Below are 18,394 nucleotides of genomic sequence, written 5' to 3'. Positions count from 1 at the left end.
GAAGTGGGGACAAGCTTGAGGTCAAACGACGTTTTAAATTTCCTACAATATTAAAAGAGTTTCGGTAAAACTTTTAACTCCAAGCTAAAAACAAAAATATTTATGAATAAAACATTTTCAAAGCAAGCACAGGATTCTTATAGCATTGAGTGAAGCCAGTGTTAGAAAATAAATACAGAACAATTCCTTCTTTAATATCAATAAAATTATTAAACAAATTAAAAATCAATAAGGGAACCTAAGTTCAATGTGACCTTGTTAAATTAATCTAAAAACCAAGTGAACCACTGATTCATTTTCATCACCACGCTAAGAACAATCTGGTTAAATATCCATAAACTTAGACAGAAATAATTTACAGGGGTAAAAGTTACGGAGCATTTTTTATGTGAAGTTCTTTAACTTGATTTCAGAAATATTATGAAGAGACCTAATGTTATAGGAAAATATTAAAGGGTAGGCCTACGTTTTTTTTAAATAAAAAAAGTTTTCAGGGCAATACTATTTCTACAAATGAATGTTGTTCTGATATGCCAATTACTGCATGTTTATCGAACAAGTCCACCCCAACTATCATTAAACAACGAATCTCTTACATTGACCTAGAATATTGTAGAAATGAGGTGTAAAAACTTAGGAGATATCTCTTAAATTACACACAAATATTCTATACGCTTAATATAAATTTGGTTATCTTCAATATATTTTTCATTACTTATTGTTTCCATTGTGTTGAATTGTGATAATAACGTTGTCCTACTTTTAATAAAACATATTCATTGTTCCACACAATGCATTTATGCGGAGAAAATTTATGCTTTAAACCCAATTTTCTTGAATCAAGTGCTTGCTTATGAAAATGTGCTAGATGGGCAATGACGGAAGCGAACCTGCTGGAGTAATTCAACTACACTACCCACAAATACATAAATGGGCGCTGATTGGCTGAAGGAGAAAACGCCCCTCGTGGTTGTATCAGGCGAACTGCGAGTCAAGTTCAGTAACGGAGCTGGAACAGGCCTAGATAATATGTTATTTTTTGCATAACTTGTCGTTCCCGTGAGTGCTATGGCGTTTAACTGCATTAGATTTGACCGTCTTCTCTTTGGAGCACACACCGCGGTTGAGGCCTGCTCAAAGCGAACAGTTCAACGGTCATGTCAAGTGAGTCGGCGGTATTCAGGTGTCACTCGTAAAGAGAGCAGACAGCATCAGGTATGTGACAGCTTCATAAGAAATCATAGATGATTTCACAATTTGTTTAAAAAGTTATGCTTCACTTAACGTTATAATTTATTGTTACTCTGAATACGAATCACATAATTGTATTTAATACATTTACATTTAGTCATTGTGCAGACGCTTTTATCCAAAGCGACTTTTACAGAGAGTTCAGGGAGCAATAAAGCGTCATACGGAGCAATAATACAAAAGGTGCTAATATCAAGTTAACAGTTTCAACAAATGCAAGAATAAAACCCTTTGAGAGAAAGATAAATGTTTGAAAACAATATTTTCAGTCTTTTATGACAATGCTGTCCTTACGAACCAAGTTCGAGACGTTGTCACACACCATCACTTCATCCCACCTTCCCTGTGCTACAGAATGTCTTGTTATGCTGTCAATCTTTCATATTGCTGTTGGATGACTTGGATGTCACTCCTAAGGATTTTTTCAGAATTTAAGTTATTTAAGTTTGGTTTTAAGTTTGGGGTTTCTTGCAACTTGTGGAAGAATGGTTAAAATATGAGTTACATCACATTCTTAATCATTAATTTGTTTAAAATATGTTGTGCCAGTATCTCATTTATGTTTTTTGAGTGATTCATTTAATTCACCTAAACTTTATTTAATTGCACACGATAGCACTGCACACTTTTGTGTTGAATTGCAAAATCATTTGATCTGTAAAGAATCAAGAAAAAACATCTAAGCCGGGTTTCACAGACAAGGCTTAGCTTAAGGCAGGTCTATGCGTTAGTTGAATTAAGATATCTATATCGCTTTTATGAATATGCCGTAGAAGAATACATTACTGGTATGCATCTTGAGACAAAACAATGGCACTGATATATTTTAATATATATGTCAGGGCAAGTTATATTCACTTTAGACACCTCGAACATTCATTTTAGGCTGGGACTAGCTCTAAGCCTTGTCTGTGAAACCGGGCCATAGAAATAAAGAAAATAAATGAATAGATACTGTAAAATGATCAAATCCACAGTATTATTGCAAATATTTCAAAGGCAGAGTTGCTTAAGAAAATAACCATGGTATTACCAGACTAATAGGCTGTTCAACATGAAGAGAAAATGGTTGAACGTTGATTAAAGGTAGTGTAACATTTCAATTAAGTTCATATAATAGACTACACCTGTGCAAACATAAGAGGGAAATGACTGTATTCATCAATAAAATTATCTTGGATACCTATGTTGGATATGTTAAAATCCAATCTAATGACATTTTGCCACCCCTTCCGTAAAACACCATATCCAGTATGCACACACGTGTATATGTATACGTCACACACAGATTGTATGAATTTAGGCATGACTCGAGGTCTTATTTAGTCTTCGCTTGAAAGTGATTGATGAAAATTATGATTTTAAAGTGTGACAGACTCTGAATGATTTCTTCTGTTCAGTCATGGGACCCTGATTTCTTCAGTTCCATCATGGGACCCATAACTAAAGCACCAAACCTCACTGCAAATCAACCATGGGTTCAAACCACCAAGCCGTTATGCATGCTCACGGTGAAATCGAATAATTTGGTAGAAGCTAGTCTTTAAAAACTCAATGAAATGTGAGCATTTGTTTCAGTAGCTCAGAAGGGTCATGCGTTAGATTGGGAAGTCAGGATAAAAACTTTACGTTTTTACATTTTGTCATGTGGGATGACCCACATCATAATTATCCAAATGGAACTACTGTATCTTATTAGCCACGTGAATCAATAGTGATACGTTTATAATTCTGGTGTGCTTCCTTAAATTTACCCACCTCAATCCCATGTATTAAAGTGAAAAAACTATTTAATCCAATGACTAACAAAGACACTTCATTAGTTCACGTGTTTGTGCGTTTGTTCACTGATTCAAGTATATTATGAATGATGCGTTGTGTTTGGAGTGTAAACTGAAGCTCAGGTTTGAGAAGAATTGATGCTTGTGAGCCTTTTGTTTTATATTTATGAATATATTTTATTGTGTTTTTTTGTAGGTTGGCGACCTTACATTTCATGGTGGCCGTAGGCAAGTCCTGAAGGAGACCCTGCCATTCTCAGCTTTTCTTACGGATTCTTTTGGACGGAGGCATAATTACCTTCGCATTTCTCTCACTGAGAGATGTAATTTTCGCTGTAAGTCTGTATAATCACTTAATGAAAACATGTTAGCTTTCTGTTCCTGTAAATTGTTACTGGCTATGTATGGTGCACACTAAACAGTGTGGTACATATGTGGCCCAGTCTGTGAAATCAAGGCTAAAGTTGAAGAATCAAATTCTGAGACAAAGTTTCATTTCAACCACTCGTTTCATTATGATTTTAGTTTTGGACATGGCTTTACTCACTCAATATTAAAGATATCTAAGTTATATTTTACCAGAATGTTGATTCTTTGCATTATGTAGAATTACTTTATGTAGAAAAATGACTAGCTGGGGTTTCACAGACTGGATCACATATTAACAACACATGAAACCCTGTAATTTATGCTAATTGTGTCCCCCTGTCCTACTACGGCAATACAGATTTTAATAGACATAAAATAAGTGTCATGGACCGAGAATTATGAGGATAATCCCTTGTATCCCATATAACTTCAGCCATATTTAATGCATTTAAGCATCATTTGGAGACAGGCCTTTTTTAAATAACCTGAACAATTTATGTTAAGCTTACTCTGTCACTCTGTACACCGTACAGCTAATATTCGACTGCAGTCAAACTACAGATCTGGCCGACTTTCCATTTTTTAAGGATATTAATTAATTCATATTATTTAATTATTAAACAACACTTTTCTATTTCTTAGGTCAGTACTGTATGCCTGAGGAAGGGGTAAAACTCACTCCTCGTTCTCAGCTTTTAACAACAGAGGAACTGCTTACATTAGCTCGACTTTTTGTACTAGAGGGGGTAAACAAGATACGCCTGACTGGAGGAGAACCCCTTATTCGGAAAGACATTCTGCATATTATAGGTATTTTTTAATCTCTGCCGCCCACTCAACTGTATGCTAGATGTTTAAGTGCACTGTTGGTTTATAGATGTATGTTAAGTGGGTCGCAAACCAGACAAGAACCGCATCACATTTACTCCTCAAAACACTGGAGGCTGTTGTTCTAGACATGTTAACCCGTTTTAAATGATCACTTGCAGAACCGTGAAACATTATATACAGAGAAATGTTCTAGTATTATGCTTACCTCAAATCGGAGAGATTTATATCAGTCTCATTATCTGCTGGTAGTTCAACATAAATGTTTAAAACCGGACTTTGTACCTTCATGCATAACCTTTCATCTTCAAGGCATGACTCAGATTTCCCAGTTAAAATATAAACGAAAAGCTCATTTAACTTTACATTTTATATTCACGTGTGTGCTAGGTCAGGTGTTTTTTTACAGGGGAGCAGGGGATAGACCTACCAGTGTGCCGAATATACTGTATATATGAAATAATACATACACCGCATTCCAAATTATTATGCAAGTGGGTTATGGGTTACCTGACATATGAGTAGATTATGGTACTATAAACACTCAGATTCTCTCAGAAAGGTTGTTTAATAGTTTGCCAGGTCTTCTCAGTTAAATAAAAAACCTAGTTAAAGGGATATTTCACAGGCAAAGAAAAGTCCCCAAGTTTTCCTCGCATGTTTTTACTCAAGTTTTGAAGCTCCAAAAAGTGCATCCATGAACTGCTCAACATGGCTCTGTGGTCTTAACTCTTTCACCGCCATTGACGAGTTATCACGTCAATTAAAAAAAAGCTTTCCCGCCAAAGACGAGTTATTACGGCAATCAGTGTTAGTACTGTCGTACAGCAGGTGGCGCTATTACACACCACTAGGAAAAAGTACAGAATCCCAGAACCTAGAAGTTTTAGGAGTTTTTAATGATCGTTCTGAGTGTAATCTGGGCGGAATCTTTGACGAAAAACGTTAATTATCTCAGCTGTTTAATCAAAATGATGCAGTTTTGAAGAAACCTACCCACATCTACAGAGTGATTAAAAAACGAACAAATGAAGATAGAAGAATGCGGTTTCTTTTGTTTGAAAGCTGAGACTCAGTTCTTTCATTTGACATATTTTTTGTCCATATATTCTTTACAGAAAATGTACTGTGAGCCATTAAAATTGTGTGAAAATGTTAAAAACCGCTGGCGTAGGCTGGCATTTTCTTTTTAAAGAGGCTGGCGGCAAATGAGTTAACAAAGGTCTTCCGTAGCGAATCAATGCGTTTGTTTAAGAGAAATATCCATATTGATAGCGCTATTAATGTTAATAGTAAGCTTTTGTTATCCCCCCTGCTGCACGTGGACCTGAGGCTAAAAATTGTGATAGTTAGGTGAATCTATTTTCCTTCAACCCCTAATATGCAATATGGGGAGCAAGAAAGATGTGAAGATGAAAAGTGTGAAACAATGCAACGTCTTACAAAAAGCATGAAAACAACTACTATTTTGTATAGAGATTTGTGAGATACCTGTAAAGACTTATAAAGAAGTTTATGTCCAACTATTTAGTTTTAGTAAAAGGGCAGCTGTAAAAAGAAGGCCATTGCTGAGTTGCCAATTTTTGTCTGGAGTCTCAAGATCCTCTCCATGTACGCTAATAGTTCTGTGGCAGTAGCTCCGCTGCTACAAAAACCTCACAAAGAGAAAGCAAAGTACATTTCTACAAAAAATAATAATAATAATGCAATATTGCTTGAGTAGGAGTGTGATATGGCTCCATATCAGGTCAAGCATATTTTGTTATCATACTTGAAAGCATTTGATCATTTGAGCTTTTTACCAGGTGTGTAAACTTTCGTTTTTCCTTAAGCGGAACTGAGAAAGCTGGAGGGTCTGAAGACCATTGCAGTCACCACTAATGGCACGACTTTGACCCGACAGCTGCCTGGTCTTAAGAAGGCTGGATTGGATCTACTCAACATCAGCATGGACTCACTAGTGCCTGCCAAATTTGAGTTCATTACTAGACGTAAAGGTAAGGATACACAAACCTTCTCCAAATAATACATTTTGTTACACCAGATTGTGTTCCATCAGTATGGATAGATACACTAGATGCAGAATGAATGGGTTAGAATGAAGTATCCAGGATGAAGAAGTTCAGGGGTGTGCCTTCATTATTGCTTTGCCAGCTCGTAAAATTTGTGTGTTTTGTAGCGAAATTGGGCTTTGCTGACATGATTTTAGGGTTTGGGGTGGAATAAGGTATTGCTTAGCCAACGTAAATATATACAACTTCCTTTAGTTTTAGATTAAACCACAAACGATTTATTCAAGATTTATTCTTACAAAATGAGTTGAAACAAATTAGAAACGAACCATTTCCCTTGCATTATTTCTTGAATGCTTCACGTTTCTTTGTATAATAACATTGTTATGTTTCAAATAACAAAACTAAAAAGCAATTTTAAAACAAATTAATAATAGAAAAGCCTCTTTAATATAAACAAACTAATACTGTCTATGCTTTTTTAGAATTCTTTGCATTTCAGAAATATCAGCATGTCCATGTTTAGGTTTGCAGTGAACATGGAGGCGGCCCATGCTGTTAATTTTTTTTATTGCTATTCAGTTCACACCTCAACCATTTTGAATCGTCACGCATTAAAATCAATTTTCAACATAGTGTACGTGTGTGAACTAAGGAATCAGCAACGTTTGACCAGAAAACATTTATTGTGGTTTGGTAATAATTGTTTACTAGCATAACACTAAATTCCTGACGATCTTACTGTACGTAAGCTATTGAGACCCGGCAACATTACATCATCTCTAGTCTACTTAACGGTTATAGATTATGAACCAATAAACAACATGAGCACAGCCAAATTCAGTGAAATTAAATCTCAGTTAAGTGTTGTCCTACAGCTAAAATATTTTAAGAGAGATTATTTTGAGGTCGAAAAACGGCTCGTTGTTGCTTTAATACCCATTTGAGGACTGATCTATGTTCTGTTTGTGGAAACATGTACAGTATTAACATGTTAATAATAATGTAAAGATTTTTACATATAAGTGTAGTTACATTATTGGTTAACTACAGCAAGTGATACATCACAATCATTGTAAAAGCTATTGGACTGCGCATGGTTTATAGAAAATATAACAAATTAAAAACACATGGAATATAAACATGAAATTTACAAAGTATTTGCTACTACTAACAACAGTGTCCATCAACTGACAGTATACTTTTTGATGCCTAACATTGGTACTGCTTGCAGGGTTTCATAAAGTGATGGAAGGCATTGAGAAGGCTATTGAAATGGGCTACAATCCAGTCAAGGTAACACATCTGCTTTAGTATTGTGATTCAATGTTATTAATCGATGGCAAAATAAATGTTTGTGTTTATGTTTGCGTTTGTGTGTTCATAAATACACAAACATACATGTATCATTTGAGAAATAGGAGTAATATTTATACATAATGTAAAGTTTAAATAGAAGTATTAACCTTTTATATGTGTTAGGTCACATGACAATATGAGTTTTGTGTTGCCAGGACACCATTTCCAAAAGTGTTGTCTGGCTGGTTGGCACATTTTGCACTGTCAACAATCAATAAAAGAAATGTGTTGCTTAAGGTAGTTTTTAACCCAACCCATTTTTCTTATAAATACAGGTTTTAAGAACATATTCCTGTATTTAACCTGTTTTGACCACATTTCTTGAACACATCGAGATATAACATGTAACCTTGTAAATGGTAAAGGTTACCTTGGACAGGAAACCAATGTAAGGGCAGTTTTATCTTTGGGAAACAATAAAGATGTTCATTGTTGACTGCTTTCAGGTGAACTGTGTGGTCATGAGAGGTCTGAATGAAGATGAGTTACTGGACTTTGTGCTCCTAACAGAGAAGAAACCTTTGGATGTGAGATTCATTGAATACATGCCTTTTGATGGTAAGATCATTATAAAATAATATACACTGTATTTGTATATTCTAAATACAAAGAACTCAATAGTAAACCCTTCTGTACAGTTGCAGAATTGACTTTTTTTTTACTAAATCTATTGTTGGAGGAGATTGTCAATGAGAGTGAAACCGTTTCTGAGGATTTATTGTCATATCAGATTTTTATACTCTACTTTCTCATTAATATTCAGTTTTAAACTGATTAGGTGCTTGAAAACGGGGTATTTTGTGACAATGACAATAAAATGAATGTGGAAAAACACAGATTTTTATAATATTCTAGTTTGAGGGTAATTCAAACCACTATTTGACATGTAGGCGTTTAATACAATAAATAAGACCCACCATCCTGATCAGCCCTTCAAACTGAAGAATTAATAGATATTTCACAAAGAAATAGTTGAAATAATCTTTAAAGACCTAGTGAATCACCTTGGAACATGCAGCATTAATTGATGTGTTGACGTAATTTCAACTGAAAAAGCCTAGACAGCGTGAGACATATCGTGTGGCCCCGCCCCCCTTTTAAAATAACCAGTACCGTTTTGTTTACAGCAGAGATAGCCTGGCAAAGCTGCATTTACCAGCGTGATAGCTACAGTGGTGGAAAAGTCTACTAGAAAGATGAGGAAGATCTGTGATACCAGTAATGTGTCATTTCTAGCTTGTGATTTACATCACGCTGGCATTTCGTCGCTTTAGAATTATGAGGTTCTGTCTGTTATCTGTATCAGTTATTCACAAATTATTATTCTTATTTACATGTTTGTTTTTTTAATGGGTATATTTTGAGACTTTTTTGAAAACTAAACGGTTCTATTAACAAAATCGCATTATAGTTTAGTGCTAAGGTTCTATCTGCGAGCCAATCAGCACTTTGATGCACACAAGAGGACCATTCAAAGATCTTTTCGTCATTCATCAGGACATAGTAAATGTGCAAACAAGTGGCTGATGTGAGGCACCACTTTAGCGGCTTTCATAGTAAAGGGGGCGGGACTCTGATTCTAAAGCGCATTTGATTGGAGGACAAGAACTTCGACGAGAGGCTGAAGCGTAGCGTGATGTCTTGAGATTTTTTGCACGTGCATGATTGTCAGTTTTGAATGCTAAATCTTAAATCTGCTAAATGGGAATTGTGTCACCCTTTAGGAGCATATCAGTTTATTGCTGTCCTTACGGCTAAAACATATTTATATTTTAATTTAAATACTGTATATTAATTCATATTGATTTTAGTTTATATTTAATTGCACAAAACAAAGTTGTTATAAAGAAAATTTCTGAAACGGATGTTAGAAAAATGATAAGTCGAAAACTCTTGGGGGGCTACAGGGGGACCACTGATCTAAAAATGTTCTCAGAAATCTGCTTCTTTCTCCAATTTTCTCCAAAAATGATCTCGCTAGTCAATCTCACTAATGTACTGACGATCAGTTGACTATCTTGCCACATTTCTAGACAATAACGCTGAATAAATATATATTTGTCCTAGTCAAACTGATTAGATACAGTGCAGTGACCACAGCTCAGCTCACACATTGTACGGTTAAAGCATTAAGGAAGCATTAAAAAAAGAATGCATTAAGTATGGAAGGATTTTCTATTTTGAAAAGTAATTGGTAACACATAATAAAAGATTTGTTAACATTAGTAAATGCATTAACTAACATGGACTAACAATGAGCAGTATTGTTTTTTAGAATGTATTAATCCTTGTTAATGTTAATTATTGTCAATATAATTTTTCTTGTTAGTTTGGCGTGCATAAACTAATGTTAAAATGGTTAAAACATTTAGAAATGTTTGCACATACACAGACACGTATGTACACCCGTATTTAGCATTGTATACATTGTACAACTTTGATGGTAATATTGCAAGTCTTACAGATGAGCTAGAGATACTTTAGACATGTTATCAACAGGTCAAAGGGAAGTTGCAATACTATTATGGATTGCAGTTAGCATTCCTGGGGAAAATATTCTTCATGATTGTAGTCTGACTGACATAAAAAAAATAAGTATCAAATATAAATATAAATAAGTTTATACAGATATACAAGCAAACTGTTGGGAGAAAGGCACACAGGAACCGGATGTCATGATGGATTTGCAAATTTTTAACAAATACAATCTCAAATAAATATAAAGTGTTACCATGTCATTGCTAATGTATAGTTGATGTTACATCTGTAACATAATTTAAATGCACATCGTTAGCATTTTGTTTAAGTTACACAAATTGAATGTAATGGATTTATAATTTGGAAGTCATTGGAAATGCAATTGCAAGTGGACTTGGCAGACATTGTACGTTTGAGAAAATGAAAATGCAAACAAATTGCGTTTGATTTATGTCACAATTTTTACATCCACAAATAAATGCATTTGCAAATACAATTTCCAATTGCTTTTCAAAATTGTCTGGTAAATCCTGCCACAATTTTCTACACAATCCTTCCATAATTAACAAACCCTTTTTCCTTTCTTTAAGCGGAATGCGTAAAACAATGACAAACAATTCACTAGTTGCACAAGATGGCACCAGGGAGCTTTTGGGACGCCAGAGTCGGCAAAGTAGTTCTGGTCATATAACGCTGTATGGGAAAAGGAGGGTTTTTTAGAGAAAAAAGAAGTAGTAATATATCAGCGATATGATGGATCCTCTTTACATTGTTGAGCACTTCGTCAAGCCAAAACAACTTGATAGGGTTATACGACCGGAAATGAGTCTGCTGGCTGACTCTGGCATCGAAAAAGCTCACCGGCAAATAAAAGTAAAATTATCAAGACAAAATCTTGAGTATGCTTTACTCTCCTTGGAATTTGTACTTCTTAAAATTAAAACTAGTGCAGCTCCTTCAGTTTCCATTATTAAGAATTTCCCAGTTCAATAACAAAAGAATCAAAATGGTTGAATGTCAAGACACATTGGTCTGTCACTGTAGGTAACAGATGGAACTTTAAGAAGATGGTGAGTTATCAGGAGATGTTGGACTGCATAAAGCAGAAATGGCCCAATCTGGAGCAGGTTCCTGGAGAAGAAACGAACACAGCCAAGGTCAGCCCTTATCTAACATACTTATCTAACATACTTGACTCAAATCATCAGCTCAGGGCAGTTGGTCCATGTAGTTGGCAAACAGTTTTCCTTTGTTCATATTTTTGGATAATACGTTCGAGTTCCCATGAATGCCATTATATGCAGGTGAGGATCAGAGATGACATATTTTTGTAGGCTCACCAGGAAGTAAGAGACGCGCTGGTTCTCTCAACTGAAAGCCTATGCATTTTTCACATATACTTTTAAAAGATTGCAAAAAATAAGCACTGTGATTAACAAAGGTTTATGATGTTTACATGTTTTTCTATCAAGATTATCTTTACTAATGAACACAACATTTGTTACTTTTGAAGCCGAAAAACAATTGGCAGAAGTAAAAAGCTAACACTTGTCGCTTAATATCAATGTCACCACCACCAAACCTCCAACAACTCTTTTAAACTTTAATAAAAATGTGTTCCCTGGTAAGTAATTACTCCGTGAATGAATCCACATCTACGTTTTAGGAGATTCGTGCCCGTGTTGCAGTATTTGTGAGCTTTATATGTGCGATGACGTCTAACGTCCCCGCCACAGGAAGTAGTCAATTTTAGCAACTTGTTAGCAACCGCCGTTTTTAAGACACAATAAGCCTTTAATAAATCACAAGCTGGCTGTAATTGGTGTGTTTTGGCGTGAAAATATTTAGAGGTTTGTTTACGACAGACCTTAATTCGGCCGATTTACCAAAAACCCATTTAAAAACCTCATAGACTTTGAATCGATGGAACCGGAAGTCCTAAAATATTTACTCGCTTCTGGGTTTTGCATACATAAATACGTCATCTCTGAGCCTCCCTATGGCACAACTAGCACATAGAGTGATTTACTAGCGGGAGTGGGCAGGTGCAGGATATAGCCTGGAGGGAGTGGAATTGAAAAAACAGACCTCAACCTGACAGTGCCTGCTTGCCATCTACTTTGATTATAAAAGAACAGACCAGACATTAAACATCTTGCCTGATGTTTCTCAGAATAAATGAGTCTGGAAGTTAATGAATATGATAGTATGATGATGATAATTTTCATTTTTAAATGTTAAGGCTGTAGACCAAGAAAAATGTTCGTTAATAATCTGTAATGTGTATGGTTTTATGCTGTGTATGGTTATAGGCGTTTAGAGTACCAGGATTTCAGGGGCAGCTGGGGTTCATTACCTCCATGTCAGACCATTTCTGTGGTACCTGCAATCGTCTGCGCATCACGGCTGACGGCAATTTAAAGGTAACTGAATGATTTTTTCTAAACTCGAAACCAAAAGCTTTTACCCTTCTCTCTACTGTAGAATTGTGTTTTATATGTATATGCCTGTTTGTGGTAGGTGTGTTTGTTTGGGAATTCAGAGGTATCCTTGAGGGATCGTCTGCGTTCTGGAGCATCCGAAGAGGAACTTCTGCATGTCATAGGGGCAGCAGTGGGGAGAAAGAAAAAGCAACATGCAGGTACACAAACACATCACACAGATACAATGAGACAAAAGTGTTACGGTCATTAATTTAGAGTTAGATAGTCCTATATTTAGTCTGTGAAACCAGGGTCACGTTCTTTTGTCAAACACAGTTGTGAATCTCTTGGTCTTTCTATTTATTTGGGATTATGAAACAATTCTAACACAATGCTTACAATTTATAGCCGCAGAGCTTAAACACCAATGTAATTTACCTTGAGCAGAATTCGGTATTTTAAAGTTTTTGTGAAAAAACCTGTGTTCCTTCTTCAATTTATTAGACTTGTCATAGGAGCTATGCGGATTGACACATCTACATAAAACCCCCTATTTATTTGAAACGGATGCTTACGCGGGAAACCCAGGTTCCGTGAATGAAATCCGCACACCATTTTGTGCCTGGCTAAGGATGAACTGTCAGGAGACAGTCAAATGTACATGTTAACATGTGGCAAATTCAAAAAGAATGAGTATGATTTAGAAAGGCACACCTCTCAATAAGATCTAACTGCTAGTAGAGTTCAGAGATAGGATTGTATCAAGACACAAATCTGGGGAAGACTACAGTAAATTCTGCCGTGTTGAAGGTTCACAGAAGCAGGTCAGCATCCATGAATCATTAATGGAAGAAGTTTGGAGCAACCAGATCTCTTACTTTAGCTGTCCTCCTGGCCAACTTAGCAATCAATAATGGCCTTGGTTAAAGCTAAAGTTATTCATTGATATCTTCATACTAAAGGTCTGGGAACTTTGGCCGCTTTCATCGGCCAAGGCCCTTCTGAGGCTGAGACGAGTGGCCGGTTGGCACCTGCATTTATAAACTGTGATTATGAGCGGGGCGTGGATCATTAGTCATTACAGCTCATCCTTAGATATTAGATAGACTGACCCATACTGTGATGTGTTGACTGAGATTGAGTAGAACTAAGTTTATTGTGCCGTTGGCGCTTAAAGATGATTTGCCTTTGTTAATTTATGTATGAGCGCTGGTATCTGAAATTGGGTTCACAGACAAGGCTTAGGCATAGTTCACTTAAAAAAATTTTTTTGTTTTGAACTACTCAAATAATGGGCGTGTCAGTACTTAATTTAGCATTTTAGCGCGAAAACTAGCATCTAAATCTGTGAAATGATAGGAGTTGTGAAGAGGACTCATAAGTCACTAAGACCAATTCGCAGCAATTCTTAAATGTCTGTAACACAGACAGTCTACCTTGAAACCTAAATGTATGAAACGATTTCATGACATTAAGCTTAACCATAAAGGCTGCTTATATCTGCAAAATGTTTATGAGATGCAAACAGGCAAGATGCTGACAATTAGCCGAACATATTGTTTTTTTTATTAGTAACTATATTAGAGGAGTTCATTTGCAAAACAGATAACAGATAATCATGTTTTTTATTGTGCATTCTAAGTAATATCAATCAAACTGCAGTTTTTATTAAGTAATAAAAACTAAAAAACACAGTTAACTAACACAATAAAACCATAACACAATAAATAACTTGTTTTTATTTGTTTTCTTTAATAATGTTATGTTTTACAAATAAACTTTTTATTTTACCTTGTTAATTTTAATGTAGGTTCAGACGCGGAGGAACTTATTGAATACCAACAGCAAAGGAATGCTGATTTGTTATTTACACTTAGCATTTAGCTCCCAAAACCTAAATAAGTTAGAAAAATAACAGTGATTTATCTTACGGGGCAATTATATGAGAAGTAGTAAGATTCAATCTTAAACATACCTGCTAGAAAAGTTTTTTGTATATTTTCAACGTGTTTACTGAAAACATGACCTCTTAGTTGTGGGACAGTTTATAAATCCTGCCTTTTAAATCATGCTTTTTAATCCTGCCTTTTTTATTGGTTGAATTTAATAATTTCATTTTTCTTCAGGGATGTTGAATTTATCTCAGATGAAGAACAGACCAATGATCCTCATTGGTGGGTGATGTAGCAGTACGTAACACACTTTACACACATTGCTTTTGTCATCTATTGGATTAAATGTTATTTACTCAGTGATTCGGCAATATACAGATATTCAAACATAAACTGAAAAGCTCATTCCTTCAGAAAGGAACCAAATAGGTCAATGATTTTAAGATTGATTAAGTGAGGGAGTAATCAGGCATCACTCATTAATTGATCATAAGGAAGGAAGAAATGTAAATGTGGGACTAGGTTATTCAATTTTATTTATATAGGACTTTTCACATTTTTCATTGTTCAAAAGCAGCTTTATATACATCATAATTTAAAAAATAAATAATAATAGTAGAACTTGAAGGAACAAAGACAGTATATGATTATAAATATATTAAAGGCAGTATATGTTATTATTGCAAGTTTTATCTATGGAATGTACACTGATGAAACTTAACATAAATAAATGCTGGATTGTCAGAAACTTTCAATTATTCAATTGAAGATAATTAATTAAATTAAGTAGGAATGCATGATAAATTATCGGCCATATTGGTATCGGCCGATTATAAAATTTAGGCCGATAAATTATAGCAGATAAATGATGAATAATTTTCTCTGGTTAATCCACTTCAGCAAATCCAATACAGTACTGTCGTCATGATCTTTCACTTACTGCTATTAGCAAAACATTGTTAATGTAAGTACAGTGTGTAGATGTTTATAAATGTGTAAATTATAGGAACAAAAGCACATTTTTAAAGCCGACTGCATTCAGACAGAATGCTTTCTCTCTTAACACCTGTTAGAAATGTTGCTATTAAGAACACTTTTCTGGGTTGCTCTGGAAGAACACCTTTAATAAGTTTATTAAATAAACATACTAGAAAAGTTTAATAGTTTAAGAATCTGTAACTAGTGTAAAGTAGGCTTGGTACATGATTTTCAGGAAAAAAAGATAACTTATGGCAACCTTGTGTTTTGCGGTGAATGCTTTCAAACAAAAGCAGTTGGTCACTTTTTGTCTTTTGTTTCGGTCTCAGAAAATGTTATATTAATATGTAGAGACTGTATATTGGCCAATATATCGATTATCGGCTTCCAGTAATAAATAATAATCTGTTATTGTTATCGGCCAAAATTTACATATCGGCGAATCCCTAATTTTAAGTATATTATTATTTTAAATATTGTTATCAGGACTGGAAATCTAACATGACAACATACCAGTGAGAAAGAGAAAGTAGTTGCAGTATTTGTTCCTGTAGGCTACATGGGAAAAAAACATTTTTTGTTAAAGTTAAGATATGTTAACGCGCATGTAAGTTAATAAACATAAACAATAGGTCTTTTACAGCATCAAGTTATTATAGGTTATTTGCAACCTGGCATATTTGGGACAGATCCAGGAGATTAGTATCTTTCTTTTTTTAATCATATATTAAAACATACACACAAATGTTGCATAGAGTATTTTTACCTTTTCATAATATCTAAAGGGATATTGTCTTTTAATTGTATTTTATATAACTTAATGTAAACATATACATGTATAATATATATGTATTCCTTAGTTTACCCAAAAATGAAATTGCTGTTTTTTTGCTGTTAATTTACTCACCCCCAGTCCCCAGTACATCCATGATGTGGGTGGCATTGTTTTTTCAAGAATATATTTATGAAGATATTGGTTGCATTATTGAAAGTCTAATCAATAAAAGTGAAAAACGACAATTCATTCAGCACAAAAGTAATCCCTGCCCCTTGTGACGTTAAACTGGCGTCTTATAAAGCAATATCTAATCGCATTCTTGTGCCCCACGCACTTACACCGTGTCTACACCGGACACGACAGGCGTGATGCGTATTTTCAATTATTTTTTTTGGGTCACACCGCGGGCGCCGTGGGGGGGAAGCTTGGACCAGAGCATATTGTGAGCTCACACACCTCTTTAACATTATCTTTAGTTATCTCCGACTGATGAAGTAGAACATCATTAGTGCAGACGTGAATAACAATCTTTGAGTATTTACATTTAGCATTAGCCAAGCACATTTAGCGAGTCTAATGTTGGAATCGCGTCTTGTTTGTCACTCGCTGCTAAAGGCAACTTACTCGGGCAATGTGGACTGTTTGCCTCAACAGAGTTACATGGCAGATCATGAAATAAGAAATGTACAATTATTACTATAGACATGGGTTTGTAACCGTTTACTTGGCACAATAAAGTAAAATGGAAAAATAATGTTACTCGCACTTCTGTATTGTGACATTACCTGTTCAATATAGTTTGGACTGCATATCTTTTATTATATCTTTTATTATTTTATTATGAATCATTTTGGCAGCTTGGTCACAATAAAAGCCGTTTTTGGACTAACAAGGGTGTTTTGAAACTGAAATCTGATTTTTTAATCCATTACCCTTTTAAACGTTTTCATTTTTTCTACAGGTAAAAGCAACTGGCTTCTGCAAGCGTTTAGAGGCAATCCAAGGCAGACTGCACCTCTAATCCACCACATTGATTCAGAAGCCTCAGCTAAAACTCGGTCTTTAGGAAATAGAGCATTATGTAATTCCAAACGCAGTGGCTCAGTTCCGCACAGCGTAAGACAGTTTCACCGGGAAACCTATAAATGTGGTTCTGATTCGAAGGAACCATTTTCAGGATCACAGATCTCCAGCCTTGATGGAACCTCCGATCGGCTGACTCACACAGACACACAGGGTAAAGCCTCCATGGTCAATGTCGGCAGTAAAGCAGTAACGTGTCGCACAGCCACAGCTTGTGGAAAGGTCATCCTGGGCCCAAAAGCTTTTAATCTGGTACGTGCCAACCAACTTGCCAAGGGTGATGCCCTTGCAGTCGCACAGCTTGCTGGCATCATGGGTGCAAAACAGACTTCAGCTCTCATTCCACTTTGCCATGCGCTTCCTCTTGACCACACCTCCGTTACCATAGAGTTGGTGGAGACGAGACACACCGCCGTTGTCAAGGCAACCTGCCAAACCACGGGCCGTACAGGAGTGGAGATGGAGGCTTTGACAGCTGTTACTGTGGCCACACTGGCGCTGTATGACATGTGCAAGTCTGTCAGTCGTGACATTGTTATAACTGACATTAAACTGCTCAGCAAGACGGGTGGGCAAGGAGGCGACTTTCAAGCTTCTTGACATACCCTGTGTTTGACAGTATATAAAGGAATATTGTCATTGTCTCTCCAGAGTGATTTCCTACAATATTACAAAGTGTGCTTTTGGATGCCTTTAACTTGTTATTGCCTATTTACTTATAAAAAGTGACCAACCTAAACTTTTCCTGAATAATTTATTAGCATTGATGTAATTTAAATGATGTCAAATCATTTATAATCTAGAATAAACATTTCATTGGGTTCCCAGTTAATTTTCATCATTAAAGGCCTAGTCCGTCAGATTTTCTCCCAACCATTCAGCCTTTAAACTACAATATAGCCAGTATTAAACACAAGAGTAGAACAGAATAGATTATGGCAAAGCTATAGCAAGAATGGGCTTCTGTAAAGTGATCTTAATGTTCACATGGCCGTGTGGTTAACTTGATTCGTCAGTTTTGTGAATGCCACATTCCTCTGTAATCAACAAATAGCAGCGTCAAACTATTTTCAAGTATGAAGTACATTAAGGGGCAGTTTCCCAGACAGGGTTTATTTAAAGGCAGGACTAGGCCCATGTTAAATTATGAAAGTATTTTTTA

At 35.5% G+C, this 18,394-nt stretch overlaps 1 protein-coding gene across 2 annotated transcripts; it reads left to right on the top strand.

Moving 5' to 3' along the window:
• The first annotated feature begins 979 nt into the window (after nucleotides 1-979).
• On the top strand, nucleotides 980-18,059 carry LOC130408792 (molybdenum cofactor biosynthesis protein 1-like). Of its 2 annotated transcripts, none has more exons than XM_056732216.1 (11): nucleotides 980-1,215; nucleotides 3,229-3,367; nucleotides 4,044-4,211; nucleotides 6,062-6,226; nucleotides 7,476-7,537; nucleotides 8,047-8,158; nucleotides 11,123-11,235; nucleotides 12,391-12,501; nucleotides 12,599-12,719; nucleotides 14,628-14,675; nucleotides 17,111-18,059. In XM_056732216.1, exons 1-11 carry the CDS (start codon nucleotides 1,069-1,071, stop codon nucleotides 17,830-17,832), a joined length of 1,908 nt encoding a protein of 635 aa, XP_056588194.1. In that variant the 5' UTR covers nucleotides 980-1,068; the 3' UTR covers nucleotides 17,833-18,059. The 2 variants fall into 2 exon arrangements, with proteins under 2 accessions (XP_056588194.1, XP_056588196.1); XM_056732218.1 differs by having other exon boundaries at nucleotides 14,628-14,690; nucleotides 17,111-17,249.
• The last annotated feature ends 335 nt before the right edge of the window (nucleotides 18,060-18,394 follow it).

Source organism: Triplophysa dalaica, chromosome 20, assembly GCF_015846415.1.
Source record: "Triplophysa dalaica isolate WHDGS20190420 chromosome 20, ASM1584641v1, whole genome shotgun sequence".
Lineage (NCBI taxonomy): Eukaryota > Metazoa > Chordata > Actinopteri > Cypriniformes > Nemacheilidae > Triplophysa > Triplophysa dalaica.
This window is presented reverse-complemented; position numbering and strand designations above follow the sequence as displayed.